General features: G+C 44.2%; 1 protein-coding gene across 5 annotated transcripts in view; it reads left to right on the plus strand.

Annotated features, from left to right (window-relative positions):
* LOC142094358 (adenosine deaminase-like) overlaps positions 1-10,411 on the plus strand; it is a 46,171-nt gene extending 35,760 nt beyond the window's left edge. For all 5 annotated transcript variants that reach the window (XM_075176399.1, XM_075176398.1, XM_075176400.1 and 2 more), the window contains 3 exons: positions 130-197; positions 3,934-4,063; positions 10,277-10,411. In XM_075176399.1, the coding sequence (XP_075032500.1) occupies positions 130-197; positions 3,934-4,063; positions 10,277-10,372 (294 nt within the window). In that variant the 3' untranslated portion in view covers positions 10,373-10,411. The remainder of the gene's footprint in view (positions 1-129; positions 198-3,933; positions 4,064-10,276) is intronic.
* Positions 10,412-25,330: the final 14,919 nt, after the last annotated feature.

Below are 25,330 nucleotides of genomic sequence, written 5' to 3' on the forward strand. Positions count from 1 at the left end.
GTAATTTCTCTTATGGAATGTATTACTGTTACAATTTTACTATTGGACATAAATAGACATAATGTTTACATTTATTATTTAGCTGTTAATATTCTACATTAAGATTGTTTTTGTTGTTTTATATTTCAGATGTGTCCTTGGTCAAGTTACATTACTGGAGCATGTGACCCCGACTTCACAAAGCATCCCTTAATCCAGTAAGTATTTTGTCAATTATACACCTACAGCAGAAAATGGTATTTATTGTGGACACAAAGAAACTTTCTATATACTAGCAAATTACAGGAGCCCAACAGTCCTTGAGGTGTATGAACAGGGGCAGGTTGCCAGGGCAGCAATTGCTAGCCTGAGCTGGTCTACCTGCCATGAGTTGAGAGCCATCCATTTCTCTGAGCTACCTACTGGAATCATAATAGCTGATGACTGGATTGGTTCTGGTTGGTGATGAAGTTGCAGTCATAGCCATCCATACTTTGATGCATGGACGACTTTTAAGTTTGCAGCCATATCCTGTACTGGCAATACCTCTTTGTTGGAGAAGAACAATGGATTGATTTATTAGCCCAGTGTTTCTCAAATCCAGTCCTGGGGCAGCCCTAACACTGCATGTAATTAGTGTCAACTGGATATTTTAAAATGTATCCGTTAGTAATGAATACACTTGTGCTCCAGCAATAAGATATGGAAAACATGCACTGTTAGAGCTCCCTGAGGACTGGATTTCAGAACCCCTGTATTGGCCTATCACTTTACTAACACTGCAGCTCCTTCCAATAAGGAGACAACATGCCTGCATTTCATCCAATTAGCAGCCCTCATTGCCTCTGTCCTGGCTGCTCTGGTCTGTGATTTGTCTGCTCAGTTGTGTGGTTTCCATGGCTCGCATAACTGAGCAGAGTGGATCATGGGACACTGCAAGAGACAATGCAAGACAAACGCTGGAATATATAATATAGAACTGTGGACACTTCCATCACCACCTTAGCCAAGCAAACTTATTCTAATTTCTTTAATGGACTAAGATGCATTACTACATCAGCCAAAGAACCATAATTTGCTTTCTTATTTTATTTTCTGCTCCTAGTTGTGTCATTTTCACATACCTGTTTTCTATTATCTGCCCCCACTCAACAGTGCATCCATACTACATTCATTTGCTTTACCCTTTATAGGAGACTATATATTGTAAGCTTTTTACTCATACCAACATATGTTGTTGTGTTTGCATAATTATTATAATGTAAAATGTTTAGCATAATAGAAACCATATTCTATAAGATCTTTTGGTTTAGATAAGGCACTAGCCTCAAAATTGTTATTTATTTGTGCAGGAAAGTAAATGTGAAAACATTGTCTATTTTTATTTTCTATCATAAAAACAATTCTGGGGGAGATAAAGAACATGTACAACAGTGAAGTGCAAATTAAACTAGTGGAGAAAGATTTTTTACTTTTGCAGAATTATATAAATGAGTTGCCGTGGGTGGAAAAGTGGTATTTATGGAAGCGTGCCCTCTATTAGGCGTGGCCACAGACTCTTTTTCCTTGCAAAAATGACTCTTGCTCTTCAGCCAGTCAGGTGCCAGAAACCCACACTCATACCTTTGTAGTACGTATACTCTTAATGGCAAAGAATTAACAATGAGGAAACTGGATACAAAAATAAAGTTTATTTAAACAATTAGTGAGAACAGAGAATTGACCATACACACTTGGCCAGATTTATTCTAAGGATTTTCACAATGGTAATGAGCTTTTACACATCAAGAATAAGTAAAACAGGTTATGACTTTAGCCATCAGATGGCAGTAGACACATGAAAGAATGTAATATAGCAAATATGCAGAACTCATAATAAGGAGAAAGAAACACATAGTAGAAAAACAGAAACCCGGGTAGAAGTTAGCTCCAGTTCGTAGCAGCCAATCTAAAATACCTGCAGCGATTGATATCTCAAGCATTGTTTGTATATGAGACAATCTGTTGTTCAGAAACATATATATCATTTCAGTTCTTAAAGGAGAAAGGAGGAATTTTAAATATACAAATACAGATATGTGGCTAACATAATATTACATAAAAATGAAAAGTTTCTAACACGTTTATGTTTAACATTTTTCACCTTTCACGCCACAGGGTTTCTGCAGAGCCGTAAAATATACAGTACAAACAGTAGACCAAACAGGGTACAACGGTACAGAGTGAAACGAGTATAACCAAGACTTCAGTAGCTCCAAGCATAGCAAGTACAGTGACGTAGGAGAAGAAATGGTATTGAGATAGAAGGGAAATGGCCCTGCTCATAAGAGCTTACATACTATAGGGAGGGGAAATAGACGGCAGTCACGAGAGGGGTCAATGGAGGGGATCAAGCGTATGAGGAGACAAGGAACATAAACTAAATAGCACTTTGGCAGAAAAGCACATTGCTATCCTCAATTAAAGCAGTGTAATGATATATTTCATAAAGAGTCTTGGGGATAAATTTATGAAGTTGCGGGTTGGATAAAGTGGAGATGTTGCCTATAGCAGCCAATCAAATTCTAGTTATCACATAGTTGCCTACTTCCGGGAGGCTCCCAAATTTTTGGGAGCTCCCCCGGACTCCCAGGAGAGTAGGACAACCTCCAGCATCCTGCCCTGTTTCTTGGTAAAGTGAGTAGGGGCGGGGCTAATCACGCAGGCTCTCTTGCTTTTTTTTTTTTGGGTGGGGGGAGGGGGGGGGAAACCCCTCCCTAAAAATCCTGCGTGCGCCCCTGCATGTGGCCACACACCCAGGAAGCGGCATGAAGATCTTCCCTCCTGGACGGGAGATCTCCAAAGTAGGGAAGTATGAGTTATCATTTATTTAGTACATTCTACAAAATGACAGCTAGAAATCTGATTGGTTGCTATAGGCAACATCTCTAATTTTCAAATCCACAGCTTGATAAATTTAACCCTTGGTATCCATTGACTGTCATGATTAATACAAGCAATAACTGAGGATAATCTAAGCAGTTTTTTTAAGGAGAAAAAAAATGAAAACTTTAAATTAATGAAGTGAATAATACTAAAGTAGAAGTAATTTGAGCTTTCCGTTGATGATTCTATTGTTTCCATAATGTACACTTTGTGTTGGATTTTCATCTCAAGCAATAGGCAAAATGAAGAAAAGCTCTATCACCAACAGAAAAACTCCTTTTCCCAGCAGCAGGAATTTTCACCCATTACCAAGTCAGACGCTCACTTACAGAAAGCAGTGGAAGTCTTTCTGCATAAATAACTATATGCATATATTTATTAGAGATGTTCCCTGACCCCTGTGTTTTGGTTTTGGACCCGGACTAACTTTGTGTTTTGGATTTAGTTTTGGCAAAACCGCCCTCGCGTGTTTTGGTTTTCGTTTGGATCCCGATTTTTTTTTTTTTTACTAAAATCACATAATTTGCCTCTTTTTTCCCTACATTAAATTAATGTTATTGAGGTTAATAAGTCATTTACAGTCAATTTTGTCAAATGACTAGAACACTGCTACCCCTGTTTCTGTGTGAGCAATGGCGCTGGATCTCCTGGGGAGGGAGGTACTTATGGAATCCAAAACCCGCGAGATCCAACAATGCAACGATGATGTTTTGCCTCGATTCAGATTGAGGACGTGTGAAGGTACCGAGCTGGCTCGTGAGCTTACTCGGATCCCCTAAGTTCGGATGGGCTCTGTTTTCAGAAAACCGAGCCCGAGCATCTCTAATATTTATAACTCCTTTATATATGTAATATAAGAACCTTTCAATTAGGTTAATATGCCTTTAAAAAGCATTAACATCAAAGCAGTTGCAGAGCAAACCACAGTTTGTGAGGACACAAGCTATTAGCAGATTGTCCGATTAACAATATTTCTTATCACTTTGATTTTTTTTATTCTATTAAACCTTATATTTTTTTTTAATCAAGGCTCAAGAAAGATGGAGCTAATTATTCTTTAAGTAATGATGGACCTCTCCCTATGGGTGCAAGTCTCGAGACTGATTATAACATTGCAAAGACTCACATGGGATTCAATGAAGAGGATTTCATGCAAGCAGTGAGTACTAAAACTTATCATAATCTTAGAATAGTTCTTTATTTACAATACTGTATGTAATTATTTTATATTTAGAATATAATAGAATTTCTATTTATCTAATTATTTACACATTTTTTGAAAGTGGCATAATATTACACACCAGACTGCCTTCACAAAATGATTACACACCAGTGTATTACCCCCATAATGTTACAAACCAGTCACCAACTCCCAAACCATCATCAATTTATATAGCGCCACTGATTCCACAGCGCTGTACAGAGAACTCATTCACATCAGTCCCTGCCCCATTGGAGCTTACAGTCTAGATTCCCTAGCATACACACACACACACACACACACACACACAGACAGAGAGAGAGAGTGAAAGAGACTAGGGTCAATTTTGATAGCAGCCAATTAACCTACTAGTATGTTTTTGGAGTGTGGGAGAAAACCGGAGCACCCAAAACCCACGCAAACACGGGGAGAACATACAAACTCCTTACAGATAAGGCCATGGTCGGGAATTGAACTCATGACCCTAACGCTGTGAGGCAGAAGTGCTAACCACTGAGCCACCGCGCTGGCCACCAAATAAAATTGCTCACCAGCCTATGGCCCTTGTGATCGCTTCTCCTCTCCATCTTCACTCCAAGGTATCTTCTGGGAACCACTAGAATTGGGCTTCTGCACTCTAGATGTTTCACAAATAGGCTGATGCAAAGTTGGTCACAAAATCAGAATAATTTACTTTTACAAAATAAGCACATTAAAATAGTATATTTTGGCCCATGTGCAGATTAGTACACATTGATTACGAAAAGTCATCATAATGAGCAAGTATTTGCACTTGTGTGTGAGCAGTGCAGCTGGTGCACATGGCAATTCAAGGGTGGTTTTGCTACGGTTGGGGCAGCCTAGTGGTCACACTTCAAGGTTATGTCCCTAATGTGACGTGGTCATGTCCATTCTTCAAAGGGAGATTTAGTATTTTTAATTATTGGGAGCTATCTAGTAAAGTGGTAGCCTCATAATTTTGAAACAGGATAATCTAAATGTTGCTCACATTGAGTTCAATGTACAACATGTCTTTTTTATCTGATATTGTGATCATGGGTTTAGTGACCATATAAACTGGGACTGGAAAAATCCCAGTTGTCATGATGACTAACAACAATGTGCTCTGCTAACTGCAGCAAGTCCCTCCCTGCTCTGTGTGCCCAGCCTCTTTTTCTGCACTGGAGGTGGGATCTAGAATGGATCCTCAGTGCAGCTCCAGGAGTCATAAGCAGGGCTGCCAAGAGGAATTCAGGGCCCCGGTACAACAAATTCATGGTGCCCCCCCTCATAGTCGAGTAAGCCCTAAAAATTTCAGGGGTGGGGTCATACATTTGGGGGCCTGGCAATGCACCATTGGGGCATGGCTAGCACATCAAAATCACTAGGTCCTGAATTCACCAGAGTGTGACATATGTCCCAGCACTCCTGACTTTTAAGACATCCAGCACCACAGTGTTGTATAAAAAGAATGCAGTGTGTACACAAAGAGTTCAGTCTTGGCCTGCACCTTACATTGGGCACAACACTCACCAAAAATTGCCATTGTCCCTACTAGAATCACAACAATTCACACACTCTGCTGCTCTCTCCTACTTGTTCTTCTCACTTTCACCACCTGTGACTGCTGCTTTCTTTAGTTGTGGCTTGTCCGGATTCTGGAATGTTGGAGGACCTTTTTGGGAAAAAAAAAAAATGGCTAAATTTAGAAAATTACAGCCAGCCCCGGCGTTAAATCAATAGCACCCACGATTAATAATTAGGCCTTTCTCCAGCCTGTCACGGCTATGGATATTTTATGGATCCCTTTTGCCACTACTTAGATGTTATTTGCAGTTGATGGTGGAGGTTGAACAAAACACAGATGTTAGTAGCATTGCAATATAGTATATTGATAGACAGTATAACAGCAATAGTATAAGATATGTACAACTCAGCAAGCTGGGTACACGGCAGTTCACAAAATACAATGAAATCACGAAAGAAGTTCAGTTGGTAACCAATAGCAACAGCATGAAGATTGAACGCAAACAACTTGAATAACAGAACGGTCTACTAGCTTGGCAATATATTCTTAATAACAGTCCAGCAACTAATAATCAGCAGAGTAATAATAATAGCCTTGCCAAACATAGAACCACAGATGACAAGGTAACTTGATTGTAGTTCAGTAAAGAATACAGGCAGCCAAGCAGAGAGGTAGTTGAGCCAATCAATATGAGTGCAGATGTAATAGGCAACTCACGAGACAGTTCAGTGTGCAGATGTAGAAGTCCAGTACACAGGTAACAGCCATAGGAGATTCAGTAAGCAGTGTGGAACTACAAGTACCAGGTATGGTGGTTGTAGATGTAGAAGTCCAGCACACAGGTAACAGCAGTAGGATATTCAGTAAGCAGTGTGGAAGTACAAGTACCAGGTGGTTGTAGATGTAGAAGTCCAGCACACAGCAGATTCAGCCTAGACCAAGGTAGACTGAGTAACACGAAAATCAGGCAATAAGTCTATAACCTTGGGAGGTTAATATAGTGCTCCAGGACCAATAAGGTTTAGGGAGTGGTCCAGATCACAGTAGCTGGGAACACCTGTGAAAGTAAGGTCTGAAGGAGAAGCAAGCAGAATCATGGTTCTTAAAGGGAAAGTCACAGAGCCGGGACCTGATTAAGGGAATGGTGTGTGACACAGCCCCAACATTAAAATAATAGTATTCACATTTAATAAATAAACCTATTTCCCTTCCTACAAACAGCCCCAGCAATACCTATTTCCCGCAACCATCACTGCCATTAAATAATTCATAGTCACATTTAATAAATAGACCTCATTCTCTCCAAACTCACCCCAACATTCAATAGCCCCCAAACCACCCCATCTTAAATTAATAGTCCCCACTATTAAATTGCCTCACCATCACCCTACAAACAAAATAGCACCCATTAATTAGCCACCACCTACCTCACACACACTACATTGCAACAAGCCCCCTGTGCCATCACACATACATTACTGTGCCCCTTCTTCACAACTACACTGTGCCCCCTTATGCTCACACTGTGCCCTCCATGCTGCTCTCCCCCCTTCTTTTTCCCTCTGTGCCTCTCTCCCCCTTTTTTCACTCTGTGCCTCTCTCCCCCTATTTTTTTCCTCTGTGCCTCTCTCCCCCTATTATTTTCCTCTGTGCCTCTCCCCCCCTATTATTTTCCTCTGTGCCTCTCTTCCCCTTTTATTTTCCTCTGTGCCTCTCTTCCCCTTTTATTTCCCTCTGTGCCTCTCTTCCCCTTTTATTTTCCTCTGTGCCTCTCTTCCCCTTTTATTTTCCTCTGTGCCTCTCTTCCCCTTTTATTTTCCTCTGTGCCTCTCTTCCCCTTTTATTTTCCTCTGTGCCTCTCTTCCCCTTGTATTTTCCTCTGTGCCTCTCTTCCCCTTTTATTTTCCTCTGTGCCTCTCTTCCCCTTTTATTTTCCTTTGTGCCTCTCTTTCCCTTTTATTTTCCTCTGTGCCTCGCTCCCCCTTCTTTATAGTACTGCCCCTTTCTGTTCTTTCCTCCCCTTGCCTCTCCATTTCTTTGCTTACCTTTGTCAGCTTATTTCTTTTTCTCTTCTTCTCTTCTTTCTTCTGGCTTGGTCCTGGCTCCGGCGCTCCTCACTGACTGACGGGCGTGACTTGATGACGTCACGCCCGGCAGTCAGTGTGAATGGATAAGAGAGCAGAGGATGGACACTGCCGCCGCGATCGCGTAAGTATGTTTTGTTTTTTTCGTCCAGCTACCGCCAACAACGGAACCCCCCTCCCAACCCCCCCACCCCCAGAAAAAAATAAAAATAAATAAAATATCGCAAAATAACAAATGAAAAAAAAAAAAGGAAAATGCTAAATCAGCAGTGGGGGCCTTGCCTGGGCCCCCTGACATGGTCGGGCCCGGGTAAAAAGTACCCGCCCCTCCCCCCCCCTCTCAGTGGCCCTGGTCATAAGACTCAGTGCTGGCACTCTAACTCTTACACACTCTGTCTTGACCGCGATATTAGGGTTGCTGAATGCTGCTACTGTTACTGCGGTTAGAAATGGAAAAAACAGTGATGTCACAAGAGAAAGCGATAACAGCAACAGTGCTTAGCAAGGCTGAAATCTGTTGGGCTAATGTCAAGTGGGATGTACTCCAGTTTGCATGATTCTGGCACCTAAGCCCACTACATCAGGAGAGGTGTGACAGGGAGGGAAGGGGGGGTTCAAGCACAGGTTGCGTACGGTAAAGTCGTGTTCATGCAAATGCATACCTTCAGAAAGATGCATATATGTCCGTTAAGAGGCGTAGGTTTTAAAACTGCTATAGCGCTCATTATAATACACGCTGATGATGCCGACTTATCATAAACGAGGTGCATATGGTGCAAATGCAGACGCATCTTGGCATGTGTAAGACTATGCATTTGGTCGGAAATGCGCATATTTTTCATGCTTTTAATTTAAAGAGTAATATACTCCCATTCTGCATCGAACTCTGCATTAGTCCCACAGTGTTTAGGTGCGATTTATGGGTAACCATGTAACTTAATCAATACTGGCAAAAATGAACTATTTGCAAAAAAAACCCTAGCACCCCTTCAGGGCTTTACCTCACTTCTTGAACCCTCTCTATCAAATGGGCAGCTAGGACACTTACTAGTCTTACTATAGTAACAAATATAAAGACTACAGTCCTTGCACTTGTTAAGTTCCTCCTCAACCAGTCATTCAGCATGGTTCCAGCTATACAGGAAAAGGGCTACCTCCTGTCTCCAACTTGTCATTGTAACCATCTGTAACACAGGACTCTCCTGGAAGAGACTTTGGGGGCTATTTATTGATGGCCACATACACCCACACTTAAATATCATCCCTTATTGAATAATAAGGAATGATATTTCACATCCATTTATTAAAAAATGATCCAGGGACAGCGCATATGATAGGAGGCTGGCATGTCAGCTACTACTCAATATAGAATGGCTTTTTTTGATTGGTCAGAGTGTGGGCTCTGTATTGGCTAGTAGCAGTTACACCATACTTGCCAACATTTTTTTTTCTTTTTCCGGGAGATGCCGGCTGGGACGTGGGCGTGCAGGGGGCGGGGCTGCGAAATCGCGTCATTTTGGCCCCGCCCCCATGACGGAATGACGCAAATCGCGTCATTTTACAGTGGGGGCGGGGCTAAACGCCGCGATTCCGGGTGAATCGCGGCGTTTAAACTAAATTTTTCCCCCTTCCTATCAGGGAGATTGCCACACTCGTCCGGGAGAGTCTCGCAAAATGCGGGAGTCTCCCGGACAATCCGGGAGAGTTGGCAAGTATGAGTTACACCCCACGCAGGACCTGATTAAGGGTTCAGGCCACCCTAGGCTAATAGGCCTGCAACGCCACCTTCTGCACCAGGATAATACATGGTAGGTAAAAACAAATGTGTCCTTTAATTTAAAACCCGGCTTCCTTCACCCCCACCAATGTTTTTGTTCCCATGTTTTCAAAACTCAGCTCTACTTGACTTTTTAAAAGTGTCCCGGCAATCTTTAGAATTCATTTTCATTAAAATCAGAGCTGTATAAAAAAATAAAGTGATGAACGAGCGATACTAAGGGTGAAGGTGTCAAGGGCGCTGTCACTCCTGCCCCCGTCACCACCCTTGTCTCTCCTATTCACTTATCTTCAAGAGCCCGCCCAAAGATGGCTCTTTAACTTCAACCTGTACCATAGGAATACATCAAGATTAAAATCTTACTATGCTTTTATTTCATTTTTTTTTTTATTTTGAAGAACAACTATTCTGTCATATTTTAAAATTAATTTCAGTTTATACCTCTCCCTGCCACAATTCTGTACATCAAAAAATTTGCGCCCTCCAAATCCTTGCACCCTAGACTGCAGCCTAGCCAGCCTATTGGATAATCAGGTGCTAAGCACACGTGGGGAATAACCACAATGATTTAACTACATTTTATCTAAACTACATGTATGCGTCCAACTCTAGATGAGTCCCTGAGAGCTCTACCAATGCAATATGTTACTGTTTTGCTGATTGTATTATGCTCATAGCAAACATGGCACATGATAAATCAGAAATAGTTACTGTTCTGTATCCTCAGCAATTGTGCAAAATTATGCTGAAAATATTATTGATTTTTTTCCTGCTCCCTTCAGAATATCAATGCAGCTCGTTCCTGTTTTCTACCATACAAAGAAAAGAAAGAACTATTGGATCTCTTGTACAAGGCCTATGGGATGACGGACTTGTAACGCTGCACTATAAATAAAAAATGACATGTCTGCGCACAACCTGGTTATTCCTGCTTCTGTCACATCTTCCGTTGTCTGAAATATATTTATTACCAGAACTTACACTCAACTGTTTACATATTTATAGTATCATTATACACCTGACGGTACATACACACAATTTTTTTTCATGCACCAATGCTATATTATAATTAGGCTGTGTTGGTATGTCACAGATATCTCCAGCATTAGTATCACATTATACTGCAGTCCCCATAATTGTCAATTGGAACTGCGGACTGGGACAATTTATCAAGCTCAGAAAAGATGGTGTTAGCCAATCTGCCCCATGGGGAGAGCATCCTTCTATGGCAGGGTTTGTGCTCTCCACCATTAAATAACGAAAATTAAGATTTAAATATAATTTTTGAGGTAGAAGAGCAAGCAAACGTTATTAAATCCCTAAAAATGCCAAATCCCCAAATGTAAAGTAAGGTTTCTGCAAGCAGGAAACTTGGTCGCCATACTAGAAGTTTTGTCTGCAACTTTGTGCAGCACTGATTCCCCAGTTTATTGTGGAACCTGCTGTTACAGTATGCACTGGCCATCATGGATTGGAAGGGCATGCTGGTGCTTGAATCACAAGCACCAGCATGCCCTCTTGGACTATGACTATGACTACAGGCTAATTATTAGTTGAGTGACTATGCTGGAGAAACAGTAGATGGCACTAACTTATTTGCTATGCAGCCACTCTTTGCTGTGATTGTGATGTTACTTTATCTTTCCAGTTTTTAAAATTGTTAACGCTGCATGTTATGAATCTTATGTAATGGTCTCAGTAAAGTTTTTCTCGCAAAATTTTACTGCGTGCTGATGCTTGAGCATAGAAGCAGTATCTTCAAAGTCCCTGGCTGCTGTTGCTTGCCAAAACATGTAGCTCCACAATAGCAATAAAAATATATCTATATATATTTTAAAATACAGTTTAATTGAATATAACACTCACCAAAACTCCTTGTTTTCAGTTTAATATAAAATACAATTTTATTTCTTCATTCTTTATCATACTCTGAGAATCAGAACTGAGGGCTGAACTTAAGCTTGAAAGATTTTAAAAGCTAAAGCTGTAATTGGACTGTATTGGTACTCTGAGGATTAATAATTTGTCTGAGGAAGTATGACCATCTGAGTCATGGGGAGGGATCGTTGAAGTTATATGTTGGATGGGCGGAGGAAAAGCAATCTCTTGTGCAGCTGGACGTTGGATGGATAAGTATCGCTTCTCCCTTGCTCTCCTTGCTGTCCCTTAGTGCATAATTTTCATTGGTTTTCTCACTTGTCTTTCATTTCTGTTACCTGTATTTCTCTCACTACATTTCTTCTCTGGTCTAAATTCCCTTTATTGTTTTTTATATTGCCTGAACTCCCCCCCCCCCCACACACACTTTTTTCTTTAATCCTCATGCCCCCCCCTCAGTGTATTGCCATTTACCCCTTCTCCCTCTGTCCCACCACCTCCCTCATCCCCCCTCCATTTGTTTGTCCCCTGCTATCCCTGTGTATTCTTCCCTTTCCTTCGTTCCACGTGTCTTTCCTCTTCCCCTCCGGTGATGGATTGCCCGTCTGGTTCCTCCTCGCACCCCTCCCCTCCGCTTTAGGTTCCCTTGTTGTCCCCAGCAGAGCGTCCCACTCTCACTCCAGGATGGTGAGCGGATGCACCTCGTACCCTCCATCGTGACGGATGTCACTTCCGATCTCGCGGCCATTCCTCCGGCGCCTCCTCGAGCTGTCTTGGAAAGCACCAGGCCATGCAGGTAGGCCGGGCCACTCTTTATCGGGGGTACATGTTGCGGGAGGGGGGTGGTCCCCCCCGCTGGATCTAGTTTTAGATCCAGGGCGATAGGCTTCCTGGGGATGGTAGGGTGTCCCGGGCCAGGACACAGCATTCAGGTTTGGGCAGGGGCGGATTGGGAACTCAAAGTGGCCCTGGAAAAAATTCTGGAAGTGACCTCATGTGGGCGGGACCAAATCAACTGTAGGCAGGGCCAACACAAGGAGGCGGGATTAGTACAAAGCTGGCTATACCCCTAGAGGTCTACACACACATACAAACATAACATTAATAAAAGCCGCTTGCCGTCACACACACACATACATACATTAATATAAGCCACCTGTCCTCACACTTTACACTGAATTAACCCCCCCCTCGCCTTCACACTTACCTTGGGGCGGAGATGGAAGATCAGTTTGACGGCTCTGAGGGCGGTTCCGTGCTGCAAGGTGAGATGAACAAGTATGATGTTACGGATAGGCAAGCTTTGTGGTTAGACAGTGGTAGTTCTAGCATTGCATCTTTGGACTCGGGGGGCAGCCCTCAGTGGCTAGTTAAGCGCTTGCAGTAGCATTTCGTTCCTCGCCAGAGCAAGCGCACTGCAGCAAGCAGGTACGGGCGGTACAGGGTCTCCCGGCTCACAGGAGGGGAAATGGTGCGCTGTGCTAGCACGGCCATATTTCAAGGGGTCAGGAGGTCTGTATAGAGCAAAATTGATAGGGGACAGTATGTGGATATGTTTGCCGTGTCCAAGCAAGGCAAAAAAGTTGTCGCGGCGGCGATGTCTGGGGGGGGGAGTGAAGCTAGCTATAAGTCCTATTAGAACTGGCTTACTTGCGTCTACCTTTTTACTGCCAGTTACTTGGAGACCTGCCCGGTGGAATAGATGAACATTTTGAAGTACCTGCACATGGTGCACGAGATGTACGTGTCCTCCTGCCCCGGGGTTTGGTTAGCCTACGACTAAGTGTTTCGGGAGAAGTATGATGGGCACTCCAGCCTGATGCTGGGTTATCGGGATGTGGAAACATGGCTGAAGGTATCCCAGGATGGTTGGGGGGCCGGTGCTGTGACCACAACGTGGCAGCTGCAGCCGGGGTGAGGTAGGGGTAGTGCCAGGGTGTAAGTTCTCTCACATTTGCATCAGATGTGGAGGAGGTCACCGTCACCCGGCTAAGTCACGTGATAAGCAGGACAAAAGAGGAGGACCAAGTGGCCAGCCCGGCACTGGTGCTGCGGGAAACAGGATCGCCGATTAATGTGGTTAGCCTGAGTCGATGGCTCAGTCGCTACCTGCGCAGGTATGAAGCAGAATTTTTGAGGGCTTACTGTACGAGTTTCAGGTGTTTGTTCCCAGAGGTGTTGGCAGCTAAGGTTTACAAAGAAGTTGCGTTCCGGCGCATGAGCGGACCATTTCGGAACCCACCGTACCGGGACTTGGTGGTCTCCCCAGTAGAGGTGGTTCCAAAGAAGGTTGCTGGAAAGTTCCGACTCATTCAGCACCTTTCATTCCCCCAGGGCTTTTTTGGTGAACGATGCGATCGAGGAGAATTTTGTAGGGTCAGTTATCAGTCCTTCGAGTTCGTCCTTGACATGGTGCGGGGGTTTGGTGAAGGGGCGTGGCTGGTGAAAGTCGACGTTGAGTCTGCTTTTCGTTTGTTGCCGCTTCATCCCAGTTACTTTTCCCTTTATCGGCTTCCGGTTGGATGAGGGCTATTATGTAGACAGATGCCTTCCTATGGGCTGTGCGGTGTCCTGTGCATTCTTAGAGTGCTTCAGTTCGTTCTTGCACTGGTGTATCTGTGCGGGCATGGGCCATAAGGGAGTCGACCATTACCTGGACGATTTCTTGGTGGTCGGGCCGGGGGGTGTCGATACTTGCTAGAATATGTTGTTTGCAGTTAGGGCTCTTTTCCATTGATTGGGCCAGTCGCGGGAGAAAAAACAAAGGGCCCCACAACCCGGTTATCGTGCCTGCGAATCGAGCTACATGCTGTGTTGGGCTTTTGTCGGTTACCGTGGGACAAAGGGAGGTGCTACAGCAGGCTCAAGCATTGTTGGGGCGTTTTAATTTCTCCTGCCGAGTGATGCCCATGAGACTGGTATTTTGTCAGAAGATTGAGAGGACAACGGCCGGGAACAGGCGCCCACATGGTCGTCTCACACTCTCGGAGGAAATCCGGGAGGATTTGGAGGTTTGGGACCTATTCCTTTAAAAGTTTAATGGAGTGCGGTTGTGGCCTGTGCCTCCAGTGTCTAGCCAAGAGCTTGAGCTCTTTACAGATGCGGTGGGCTTCAGGGCCTATTTTGCGGGGGAAGTGGTGCGCTGCCCCGTGGCCTGAGGAATGGGAACTGTCCGGCTGGATGGCTAACTTGACACGTCTTAAGATTTTCCCGATAATAGTGGCGGTAGAGCTTTGGGCAGGCAGGTTTGTCGGGAAGCAAATAGTCCTTTGGTGTGACAAACTCGGGGCAGTGCAGGCAATCAGTAGGCAAAGGGCCATGTCACCTCCGGTGATTACGCTCTTACGGAGGTTGGTTTGGTGCTGTCTGACCTGGACATATGCTTTCAAATTACACACGTGCCTGGGGTGGAGAATGAGTTGGCGGATACGTTGTCAAGGGGGCAGATGGAGAGGTTTAGGGCTTTAGCACCTGGGTATCCCTAGTCCCTGTCCCTCTTATGTATGGCAGATTGTCAAGCCGACATAAAGGGACTGGCCGAATCCTCCCTGGCTCCTTCGACTCTGAAGAAGTATCGAGCAACTTGAAATGAGTGGTGCACTTTCCGAAGCCAAGGCCATGGCGATGAGGAAGGTGGGGACAAGCGCATGCTTGCTTTTTTCTGGGCAAGTCTAGAGCTGCTATGGCAGGGACACTGGCAGGATATCGTTCTTCACGAGGCCCATTAGTGATTCCTTGTTAAACAGCCTGTTTGCTGCGATCCCAAGACTGGCACAGGACAACTATGAGGCGGCTGTGTTTTGCGCAGCTTTTGTTATGTTATACTTTGGCGCCCTGCGGGTGAGCGAGCTGCTTGCATCCTGCCCCTTGTCAGGAATGCTGGGGCAACACGTGGTGGTATCTGGTACTTCAGTGTATTGCAAGGTGAGAGTCTAAATCAAATCAGCTGGGGCGAGGGCGTTGGATTACAATGGTCCCGAAGCTGGGGTTCTCTGTTTGCCCGATTGCAATAATCAGTCAATTCGCTTCCCTGAGGCCAAGGGTCGCTCCCTTGGTTAGTGCATGGCGATGGCTCTCCCCTCACTAGGTACCAATTTTCAGTGGTGTTTAAACGTGTCCTGGCGGCTGTGGATATGGATGGTTCTCAGTTTGGCATGCATTCTTTCCGCATTAGGGCTGCCACATCTGCTGCGGTCGCTGGGGCATCAGGGCCCGCTATAAAGGAGCTAGACAGGTGGAAAACTGATGTGTATAAAGGTTATGTACGACCCTCTCTTCTTCCTTGACTTTTCTTCTCACCTGACTCTTGCTGCTGTGGTGGCACAAGGTTTCGGCTGCTCGTGCTTTTGGAAGCAGGGCGTGAAGGGATTTGTCAATTTTTTTTCCTCTAAAAAGTGGACCTGATTGGCAATTGGCACCACAAGATTTTATGGTTTTACCTTTGCTTGTGCTTCTGCTCCCATCTATGTTTCCTTCTTTTACTCTGTGTGAATGTATACTTCTTGTGCGGTGGATTGCTGATTCACTGGCATGGATGCTCATAATAAATCTATAGGCCATTCTGGCCTCCCTTTCTGTTTTTCTTTACCCCACAGCTGATCTAGCTGTTGGAACATTCGTATGTTCATTGGGCTACATTGTATAGGGCAGGAAGGGACACATCGTCTATTCCGGGATCGGTAGTGGTTCAGTGGATTGGTCAGAGGGTTTTAAGGTGGACAGGTTTTAGGAAACTTCTGGTAGACGAGGTTGCGAAACGAGAGGTGCCCCATGTGTTGGTAGTTCATCTTGGAGGAAATGACTTGGGTTTAGGCATATCTTTAAATACAATTTTCTTGATTCGGTCTGAGTTAGATTGGGTCCATGCCTCCTGGCCTGACCTTACTATATGCTGGTCTGATATAGTGCCTAGGCTGAATTGGCGATACTTCCATGATGGCAGGGTGGCCGATGAGTTGCGGAGAAAGGTTAAGTTGGTGATGGAGCATCCGCTTATTCGTTTTCAGAATCCAGATCTTTATCGAGTAGATGGTGTTCATTTTAGCGATGAAAACATGTTGTTGTTTAAATTTAAAGCGGCGCTGCATTGTAAAGGGAAGTTTCCCTTTACAATGCAGCGCCGCTTTAAATTTAAGCGCTGAAGAGGCTGAACACGCCGGAGATGAAGAATCCGGAGATTCATACATTTACCCCCTGGTGTCCTTTGAGAGACTTGCAAAAAGGGCAAAATGGCCTCCTAAAGTTTGGGCTGAGAGGCTGGCGCCATATCTGACTGGTGAATCTCAGCAAGCTTATATGGACCTAGATGAGGACCAGGCCTCTGATTATTTGTGCCTAAAGTCTGAGATATTGTCCCGCATTGGAGTTTCCGGGCCAGGCCAAGCCCAGCGATATCACCAATGGCGCTATGATAAGAAAAACCGGTCAGAGCGCAAGTGGCTGAGCTTTCTAAAATTTTAAAGAAATGGCTGCAGCCTGAGGAGAATTCGGCTTCTCGGATTATTGAAGTTCTGGCGATAGATCACTGCATCCAGGGGCTGAACCGCGATTTGCAAAGGTGAGTGCTGCAATCAGACCCACAAACCTATGAAGAGCTTGCCACAGTGGTAGAAAGGTTTTTTTGCGCTACAGCAAATGACTAAAGAACCTGCATTTGTCCCAAAGCCGCTGCCACGCCAAAAGCCAGGTTTGAAAATCCTTGCTACAGGACCCAATGCAAAACTGCTACGGACAGAGGGCCAGGTGCAAAGCTGTCTAATCTGAAGTGTTTCAAATGTGAGCTAGGCCACTTTAAGGCAGAGTGTCCTAAACTACAGGAACCCATGGACTGTTCTGTGGCACATATTGGGCCTGCTTTTCCAAGCTGTTTTACCATGAGTCCCACATCAGGAAGTCCTTGTTTGTTCCGGGTGACTGTTCTAATCAACCAAAACCTTGTTCTGGCCTTGGTTGACTCGGGGAGTGAACTTTCATTGGTTTCCAGCTCTGCCTTACCCGAAACCATAACTGCTCGGTTGCCCAAGATGAAGGTTTTTTGCGTACATGGCACGACAGAGGAGTATGAAAGAACAATACTACCAGTCACACTCAAAGACAAAACTGTTATGGTGGTAGCTGCCATAGCACCTAAACTCCCATATCCACTCATTTTGGGGTGAGACTTCCCACTGTTTAATGATGTCCTCGGTGAGCGGATCCGGCCGGACATGCCGGCAACTGTTACATCGGTAGGAAGCCCGGTCTTAAAGGAACCGCCTAAGAATCCACAACATCTGGACACCGATCTTTGGGAACCGCCAAACCGGAATGCCATCCTGGGAGTCACAGCAGGAGTTCCACAAAAGAATCCACCTGCGGGGAAACATGGACAGTCCAAACTAGCATTGGTTGGTGATGTCGCAGATGAGCCCACCCCGCCTGTCAGTGAGGATACGGACTGGTCCGCAATACCAATTTTGTTTCCTCTGCAGGACTTTGCTCGAGACCAACTTAATGATGCCACTTTGGAACATGCCTTTAAAAGTGTGACTGAGGTAAATGGGGTAGCGAAAGCCACCCAGCCTGCAGAAGGTATACCATATTTTATTGTTAAAAATAATTTCCTGTATAGAGTTGCTAATGTACAGGGGGAAAAAGTAGAACAATTAATGGTTCCTCAGATCCATGTACCCCTAGTGTTAAAAGCAGCACACACACATGTCTGTGGGGGACACCTAGGGAAGGATAAAACACGGGAATGAGTTCTGCTTAGGTTTTACTGGCCCGGTGTACATATGGCAGTGAAAAAGTATTGCCGGTCCTGTCCCATTTGTCAGAGAACCTGTCCCAAACCCATGTACAGGGCACCTCTCATTCCAATACCAATAGTACAAGTTCCCTTTGAACGGATAGCTATGGACCTTGTGGGGCCACTGGAAAAATCCGCACGTGGGCACCAATATATACTAGTGGTGCTTAACTATGCAACCAGGTATCCAGAGGCAATTCCCCTACGAAACATAAAGTCCAGCACCATAGCTAAGGAACTTGTATTGATGTTTACACGCTTGGGAATACCCAAAGAAATTCTCACAGATCAGGGTACTCCATTCATGTCTAAACTGATGAAGGACATGTGCCAGTTGCTAGGGGTTACGGCGCTTCACACCTCTGTATACCATCTACAAACAGATGGCTTGGTGGAACGCTTTAACCGCACATTAAAGCACATGCTCAGGAAAGCAGTGGCTCAAGAGAAAAAAGATTGGGACACTCTTATTCCCTATTTGATGTCTGCCATCCGTGAGGTACCTCAAGCTTCAGCAGTGTTTAGTCCCTTTGAGTTATTGTTTGGGAGACAGCCCAGGGGTATCTTGGAAATGTTAAAAAAAGGGTGGGAGCAGCAATGTCCCAGGGAGCCAAATCTGGTACTATTTGTGTCCCAAATGTATGAGAGGCTAGGAAAGATAGGGCCCATTGTGCAGCAACATGTAAAAGAGGCTCGGGAACGACAGAGAAAAAGTTATGATAAAAATGCTGTTGTTCGATCTTTCAAGCCTGGGGACAAGGTCCTAGTCCTGGTTCCCACCCAGGAAAGCAAACTTTTCCATTGGCAGGGTCCATATGAAGTTCTAGAGGCTGTCGGTCCTGTCAGTTACAGAGTCCGCCAGTTAGGTAGGAGAAGGAAGGAGAAAATATATCATGTAAACCTCCTTAAACCTTGGCATGATGAGGAAACCTCTCCTCAGGTAGTGAGTACTGCCATTGAAAAATCTGAAGTGCCCATAGTGCCAGCTTTGTCCATTCAGCAGAGACAACAGACTGAAGAAATGATTCGCCGGAACAGGGATGTCTTCTCTTCCATTCCTGGGCGCACTACCATAATCGAACACGACATTGTCACTGTGCCAGGAGTCATTGTAAAGCAGAAGCCGTATCGTATTCCAGAAGCCAGACAGGTGGATGTGAGAAAGAAGGTCTAGAAGATGCTCCAGTTAGATGTGATTGAAGAGTCCACTAGTGAGTGGAATAGTCCCATTGTGCTTGTTCTGAAACCCAATGGGACAATTAGGTTCTGCAATGACTTTAGGCGCCTGAACAGTATGTCGCAGTTTGATGCCTATCCGATGCCACGTGTGGATGAACTAGTGGAAAATCTTGCTGATAGCAATTATTTAACAACTCTTGATCTATCAAAGGGTTATTGGCAAGTTCCCCTGACTTCCACGGCCAAGCCAAAGACTGCATTTTCCACCCCTGATGGTCTCTATCAATATAAAGTCCTTTGGGTTGCATGGGGCACCTGCTACCTTCCAAAGGGCCATGAATAAATTGCTACGACCTCACACAGCTTATGCAGCCGCTTACTTGGACGATATAGTGATTTATACCCCAGACTGGGGATCACATTTAGCCAAAGTTGAGGCGGTCTTAGCTTCATTAAGGTCAGCAGGGTTAACAGCTAATCCAGAGAAATGTGCCATAGCCATGAGAGAAGCCAAATATTTGGGTTACGTTGTTGGTCGAGGGCTTGTACAACCCCAGCTAAACGAAGTGGAGGCAGTCAAAAATTGGACAAGACCAGAAAAAAAGTCGAAGTTAAGAACCTTTTTAGGCTTAGTAGGTTACTACAGGCAGTTTGTAAGCCACTTCGCCACTAGAGCTGCTCCACTTACGGACATGTTAAAAAAAAGTTGTCCAGATAGATTAACCTGGTCTGATTCTGCAGAAACCGCCTGGTCTGATTTTCAGTTAGCTCTTTGTTCCTCCCCAGTTCTACAAGCACCGGATTTTACCCGGAGGTTCTTCCTCCAAACTGGTGCTTCTGGTGTTGGCTTAGGTGCAGTCTTGTCACAGGAGAAGAATGGAGTAGAAAATCCTGTCCTGTACCTAAGTCGTAAGTTGCTTCCAAGGGAACAAAAATATGCCACTGTGGAGAAAGAATGTCTCGCCATAAAATGGGCTACAGAAGCTCTGCGCTATTATCTCCTAGGCAGAGAGTTCACCTTAATAACAGACCATGCACCATTGAGATGGATGCAGAGCAACCGGGAGGTAAATGCCAAGGTAATCCGCTGGTTCTTGGCACTACAACCTTTCAAGTTCTCAGTAGAACATAGACCTGATATTCTGCACAAGAATGCAGATGCATTGTCACGAAAATATGCGCTCCTCGCGAAGTCCGCGTCCCCTGACTTGGAGACACTAGGCGGGAGATATGTAACAAAGGGAGGCATTTATCTGACAAGATGCAAAGAAAACATACAAGCAGAGTAAAACATTGGCGCAGTTATGCACCTAGATTCAGGTTAAACCAAGTAAAGACTTATGTGTAGTTTAAAGTTGGTTAACTTACATGATTTGAAAGCTGCTTCCTCTCAGCAAACAGACAGGGTGTGTCTGTTAGTTCAAACAGAGCCAGTGATGGGTGTTTTCTCTTAAAGAGAAGGTGGGTGTGTCACCTGTCCATCAAGCTAAGGCTGGGGGAGGAGTATCATGTATAAAAGCTTGTTTGTGTCATTTGTTCATGGAGACCAACGCTGGGGAAGCTGGCTGGTCCTGAGAAAGAGCTGGTCTATGTATAGCTAGCGTTTAGGGTCTCCATAATTGCTGTGAAAGTATACGGTGTCAAAACATTTACCATCCTGACAATAAAGCTACATAAAAAGGAAGAAGTTGTTCGCATGTGCTTATGCAGTAGCGGGCTCTTGCCACAATATATATATATATATATTATTACTTGTCAGGTGAAAGGTTGCAGCTTGAGGTGTGAGGCACTGCAATACCTCAAAGTAGTTTAGGCAAATTTTCTTGAGTTACTAAAGTCAGACTTTAGTAATACATCAGCAGTGTAACACTGTAATCACTTTTCTTGATAAGTTGTATATGTGAATGCGATAATAAGGGGATCACACTGTAATATCACACTTGATTGACAAGTGATGTTTGTCTTCACTTGCCCAAGCTGCCAGGTCATTTGAGCTAGTCTATAGGTGATCAAATACGACCTCTCAGAGCCAATGAGGGCATTTTCCATTGGACTTTTACAGTGCTTCATCCCTTCAGACAATATGGGCACTTCATATCATACAGTCATCACATCTGTGGATAACAGGAGAAGCAGCAAAAGAAGTGCCCATTTAGAGGGCACTGCCATCTCTGGGTAAAGCTAAGAGCTGACGCTGTCTCCCCACATGACAGGCTGTACTGGAGTGAGCACTAACCTGCTGGCACTAAGTGTCTCCTGATCTTCAATGACAGCCATTTGCGGCACTATGGTCAGTGATAGGGGCAGGCTGTCAGTAGAAGCTGGGATGGGGCTGAAAGTGGCCAAATTACAGCCCACGCCCGCAGGCACCAACGGTGGTAGGGTAGGCAGCGTCATATTACTCGGGTGCAGGAAGAGTGATGTGAGCTTTACTGACAGTGAAACTGCTGGAGGAAGCTTGTTATCCAAGCAGCAATGCTTATTGGGATATGCTCTTTGAAGCAGAAAGTTTCCCATGTTCCCAATATATGGCAACGGCCGGGCCCGAGTAACCGGAAGTGACACCCCGGTCGTCATGGCGACAGCCGGGGACGTCAATACAGGAAGGAGGAGAGTTGCGGCGTTGCCCGTGGCCGCCGCGGCTCCTGACACTCCCCTAATAGTATTAGGGGAGAGGGAGGGAAAGAAACACCTCAGACCTTAAGTCCTGCAGTGGAACACATATGTGTTCCACCTACAGAAAGTTTGGCTTTTGGAACTTCCTGTAGGTGGATGCGTTCCACTGCGGAAGTTAAGGCTGGTGTCTTCGCTGCTGTCTGCAGTCTGGCTGTCACAGTGACAGCCAGGCTGAAGATAGCGGGCCCCATGGTAAGAGTGTGCCGCTGAGCCCCTTGGTGAGCCCGGGCCCGGTACAAGGGTACCCCCTGTACCTCCCTGATGGCGGCCCTGCAAACACTTGCCCAGTGTACAGCACCGCGGACACTTAATCGACAGCATCGCGGGTGCTGTATATTCTAGAACTACCAAAACGGAGCTGCTGCGCATGCGCAGTCGCAGCAGCTCCTCTAAGGAACAGACAGCCAGTGCTGCGCCAGTCAGTCTCGGACTGATCACTGGTAGGCCCCGGCGCGATTAAGCTCCGCCCCCTCCGACGTTAGGGCGGAGCTTGCAGAGATCACTTGACTGCCCGACATCTGCGGGCCTCTGCGGCAGTGTCAGTAACAAACACACTGCCGCGCAGGTGCAGAGAGCCTGTCTGGCTCTCTGCACCTGCGTGGTAGTGTGTTTTTTAACTTCAGCAGGGGAGGAGGAGTTGTCTTCCTGTCGCGGCCGCCCAGAGGAGCAGCATGCCGGAGCATTTCACAGTCAGGTAAGTGACACATTGCGCTTGGCCCTGGGAGCTATTAAAATCATTCTAATTCACATTCCACAAGCATTGCCTGTAAGCATTCAATTAAAGAGTCTCTTTCTTTTAACACCAGAGTTTGATGGACCACTTTCTCCCATGCTCGCTCTGGTTTGCTCTGATGTTCCTTTATACATTAATGTTTTGATTGAAAACACAACTGCGCTTAACCAGAACTACAAGTTGTCTGTCTCCTTAAAAGTAGTGACAACTGTCTGCTTCTCCTGTTGACTCTGCAAAACATTCAATTTAAGAGCCTTAGTTTCACACTGTTTTTCTTCCAAACACTCTTATAAATATATTTTTCAATGCTGTTCAATTTTGTCCTCTTGTCCACATTATTTATAAAGGAAAACAGCTAACAATTCAAAATCTTGCTCCTGAACTTTTGTATTTTCATTAGTGTAAATCTACATCAAACATTTCTCTTGCCTGTTATTTTTAACTAAAGCCTCTACCCCCCTCTATGTTATGTGCATTGTAGCACTGGTATATAATAGCATTTCTCTCCTTTCCTTCACACTGTGGTATATGTGATTAGTCTTTCCCCCTCCCTCCTGTACATTAGTTTCATTATGATAGAGAAAAGAAAGAACAGTAATTTTTTGAAACTAGGTGCACTATGGGCCTATATCATTTATTGGTATCACTGAACCATCATTTTAAAACATAACTCTTATTGGATATAATGTTAAAAGGGAAATATAAAATGATATCAATATAATTAACAAAATTAAAATAAAACTGGATGCACTGTGTATCTCTACCTATATATCCAAACCAAAGAATATATGGTAAGGAGGCTGTATAAGTATTGCTAATATGCATATGTCATATGCATGCAGATATACTATTGTGTGATCAGTGGTCAGTTATCATCCACCACTTCAATAGGATTAGTAAGGACTATGGTAATATATTTCCAAGTCCTGGTGCTTTTGATTATTCAGATCAGCCTCCTTACCATATATTCTTTCAAGTGATAACAATAAAAGATATAGGCCCATAGTGCACATAGTTTCAAAAAACTACCGTTGTTTCTTTTCTCTATCAAGTTATCCTCTAGTTTTAGGTTGCACCCCAGTTATAAAATAATATTTTATCAATACTTATAAAATCCTAGAAGGGAGCGAAAGAATTATTCCTAGAGATAGATTATAAATACTGGCTCTAGAGTTGGTGCGGTAGTATAACCCTTTTTCTCTGCATATGTGAATTTTTGATTTAGTTAGACTCCTGTATCACACAGTCTCTCTTGCTGTCTTTACCCGTTTATATTATCTTTTCTATCAGACTTCCTTCCTTATTAACTTTCTTTCTCAGCAATTTTTTTTTCTTCATAAAGAAAGCACTGCATGGTAATTAAGTGATTGGAAAATCACTACTGTGTGGTGTTGAAATATTAAGGAATGTTATTTATATTTTATTGCGTTGTTGTGTCAGATGTTCTCAGTGTTAAACTAAATAGTTTTGTTTAAATTTTCTAATTTTCTAGTTCTAATTTATATTTTTGTATTCATACATGTGTTTATTACTATTAATAAAGGTTATTTATTGATTGATACACAATTTGTCTATAGTTTTGTGTACATGATATATGTAAAACTCGTCTAATTTGCAATGTACACTTTGTTCTTTAAGGACCACACTATAGTGCTATAAGTTCTCCTCCTTGGGCTGACCACACCCCCTTGACTGACCACACCCACTCTTACAGTTGGCCACACCCCAACGTAGTGGGCCCCTATCACTGCATTCCCCTGGTGGGCCCTTCATACCCCAGTCCGACACTGGCGCCGGTTGTTAGATAAGGTGAGAGAGTGTGATGTGTGGGGAGTGTGTGATGCAGGGGGTGGGGAAGGGTGTGATGCTTTAGTGTGAAACAGGGTGGGGAAAAAATGTGATAAAGGGGGGGAGTGTGATGGGGTGTGATGCAGGGGGACAGAGTGGCATGAGGGGCACGGTATGTATATAATGTACATACACATTGTGTACAATCTTTATTGAAATTTCTCTTATGTTCATGTTTAACAATAATTTCACCTCAAATGCAAAACTTCACCTATAAGCTACTTCTTCTAAGAGCAATTCAATGCATTGGTTATCTATGATCAGAAGTATAGATAGCAAAATGTTGCAGAAATCCTGTTTTATGGTGGAACAGATCATTTCGCAAAGCTTCAGCAATACAGTCTTCAATCAACTATTTTGTTTTGCTATTCAGGGGAAATGTTCATCTTGTAGAATTTATAGCCTATAAATAGAGTAGAAATAGAGTAGAAATGATTCTGCTCTGTGTAGTTAATGGAGCATAATAAGGTAGATGTCCAGGAGGGACATTCCGCACGGAACACTTAAGACTAACTTCCAAGAAACAGTCTTGTAATTCTCTCATCTATAATAGAAAGTATTGGCACGTTTATTATTTTAAGGACAACAACACCCTTATCTCTGTATTAACATTATCCATAAGATGGCAGCAGAGTTGAAAGAATAAAGCCCCTGATCATTGCTCTGCCCATTCTAAGCACAATAATATATGAAAATATTTGTCAGATATTCTTACTGTGCATGTTGATTATACAG

Source organism: Mixophyes fleayi, chromosome 6 (genome assembly GCF_038048845.1).
Source record: "Mixophyes fleayi isolate aMixFle1 chromosome 6, aMixFle1.hap1, whole genome shotgun sequence".
Lineage (NCBI taxonomy): Eukaryota > Metazoa > Chordata > Amphibia > Anura > Limnodynastidae > Mixophyes > Mixophyes fleayi.